We start from the raw sequence: 2296 nt of genomic DNA, 5'->3' as shown, positions 1-2296 counted from the left end.
TGAGTTTCATACATTACTAACAAATGGTCTCTATAATGCTTATGCAACTCACAATGGTACAAAAATAAGCAACTCATACTTGTATTTTTTTATAAAAGTTATTTAAATTGACCCATCATATTAAATAAGGCAACATGTACCCAAAAAAAAGTCAAATTTTAGGAAAACACTAACAAAAAAATAAATGACCAAAGATTAGAGACATATTAAATATGTTTAGGAGAAAACTTAGGTAAAATACCATTCATTCTTTTTGTCTGTTTTCCACTTAAAATTGACACATAAACAATTTTTTCATGTCAGTTTTTAATAAATTAACACTAAAAATGGAAACATAGGATGCGTGGTAAAAAAATTGTTGATGTGTCAAATTTTAAGTCTTATACAATATATATTTAAATATTTACATAATTATTTACTTTATTTTTTTTGACACTTACATAATTATTTACTTAAAAAATATTTTATTCTTCTTCATAATCATTTTTTTAAGAAAATTATTGTAATATATAACTCCTCCAAAATTCGTCCGTGCATCGCACGGTAGAAGAACTAGTGATAAAGAAAATCAAAACACAAATGACTCATTTGGTTTGTAGTAACACAAAATTACGACAAATGTATCCGAGCTAATGCAATTATACCTACCTTTAACTATAGTTTAATTAAGATGTTTCATAAGTATGGTGGCACTTAACATCAATAGATGTGTACTTGTTGGAGAAAAATCTATATCAATATTCAAACACCTCTTTCATTCTTCTTATAATCATCTAATCTCTTCCTTTTTTCTTTCTTTTTTCTACAACCAAATTAATAACTCTTCAATCTCTCCTCTCTTATTTCCATTTTCACTAACAAAAAAAATGGCAAACAATAACCATATCCACCCTCAAGCCAAGTCCACCCCTAACGGCGGTGCAGCCACCGTTAAGCCCTCATTCCCCGCCACAAAAGCGCAAATCTACGGCGCCACTCGCCCGACCTACCGTCCACAAACCCACCACCGGCGCCGTAGCAACCGTAATTGGTGTTGCACCATTTGTTGTTGGCTTATACTCATCCTCATCTTCATCCTCATCCTCCTCGGAGTCGCTGGCACCGTCGTCTACCTCCTCTACCATCCGCAACGTCCATCCTTTTCCGTTACCTCACTTAAACTCACCTCATCTGAGTTTGATTTCACTCTTTCCACCACCAACCCAAATGATAAAATCACATTTTCATACCAACCGATCTCTATTTCTCTTCTCGCCAATGGGCTCGACGTTGGAGACGGCGTTATTCCGTCGTTCGATCATGGAACGAAGAATACTACAATGCTGAAAGCATCTGTTGAGAGGAAGAGTATTAAAAGGAAGTCATTGGAATTGAAGATGAAGATGGAGACTAAAGTTGAGGCTAAGATGTGGGTTTTTAAGACACCACGTGTCGGAATAAGTGTGTTGTGTGACGGCATTGATGTCTCCGGCGAGAAAGTGACGGCGGCCGGGGAGAAGTGTGAGGTGGATGTTAGGTTCAAGGTATGGAAATGGACTCTTGGATGAAGGGAGACTATAAGTATGTGTGATGTGTTTGTGATATTGTTTTTGTTTTTTATTTGATTTTCAAAGAGGCACTTTTATTACTAATAGTATTAATTAATTTATTGTCCTTCATTATATTATTTCTTGTAATTCGATCTGATTTTCATTTGGTATATTAATTTCTGAAATTTATTTTTAGTTAATTCAATTATTGTATTTTCTGATTTCGCATCTGAAATGCTATATATACTTTGTTAATTCTATGAGAAAAACAAAGATCAAATTTTTAAGATTTTGAATTTCAATCATAAAAGTAAAAAATAAAATACAAGATGATCACGTCAAGTACTATGGAGATTTATCGAATATATACACACCATCGATCATTTAATGCGGTGTCATTCTATCATTTTTTTTTTGTTACACATACTCGCAGTTCGGTTTGAAGCGGTTTTGAGATAAAAAATCATCCAATTCAAAGTTAAAATTATTTGCGATTTTTCTTCAAAAAAAAATTATTCGTGATTCTTTGGTTTAAAAAATTATATATGCCAAAAAATTAGTAACATCTGTTTTCAAATAAAACAAATCCAAGTCAGAATGTCCTCCAAGAAAAGATATTTTTTCCCAAAAAATCTCCAAAACAGCAAAAATGTAAAAGAGATTCAACAAAGATTTCAAGGCATATCCAACAGCATGCATGACTGGACACTTTGGTATTGGTTTTTACTCTGCATATCTTGTTGCCAAGAAAGTGTTCGTTACCACCA

At 33.0% G+C, this 2296-nt stretch overlaps 1 protein-coding gene across 1 annotated transcript; it reads left to right on the top strand.

Moving 5' to 3' along the window:
• The first annotated feature begins 775 nt into the window (after positions 1–775).
• On the top strand, positions 776–1734 carry LOC123884470 (NDR1/HIN1-like protein 13). Its single transcript, XM_045933567.1, has one exon. It carries the CDS (start codon positions 867–869, stop codon positions 1545–1547), a length of 681 nt encoding a protein of 226 aa, XP_045789523.1. The 5' UTR covers positions 776–866; the 3' UTR covers positions 1548–1734.
• The last annotated feature ends 562 nt before the right edge of the window (positions 1735–2296 follow it).

Source organism: Trifolium pratense, linkage group LG5 (assembly GCF_020283565.1).
Source record: "Trifolium pratense cultivar HEN17-A07 linkage group LG5, ARS_RC_1.1, whole genome shotgun sequence".
Lineage (NCBI taxonomy): Eukaryota > Viridiplantae > Streptophyta > Magnoliopsida > Fabales > Fabaceae > Trifolium > Trifolium pratense.
Note: the sequence above shows the minus strand (reverse complement) of the source record. Positions and strands in the feature narration are given on the sequence as shown.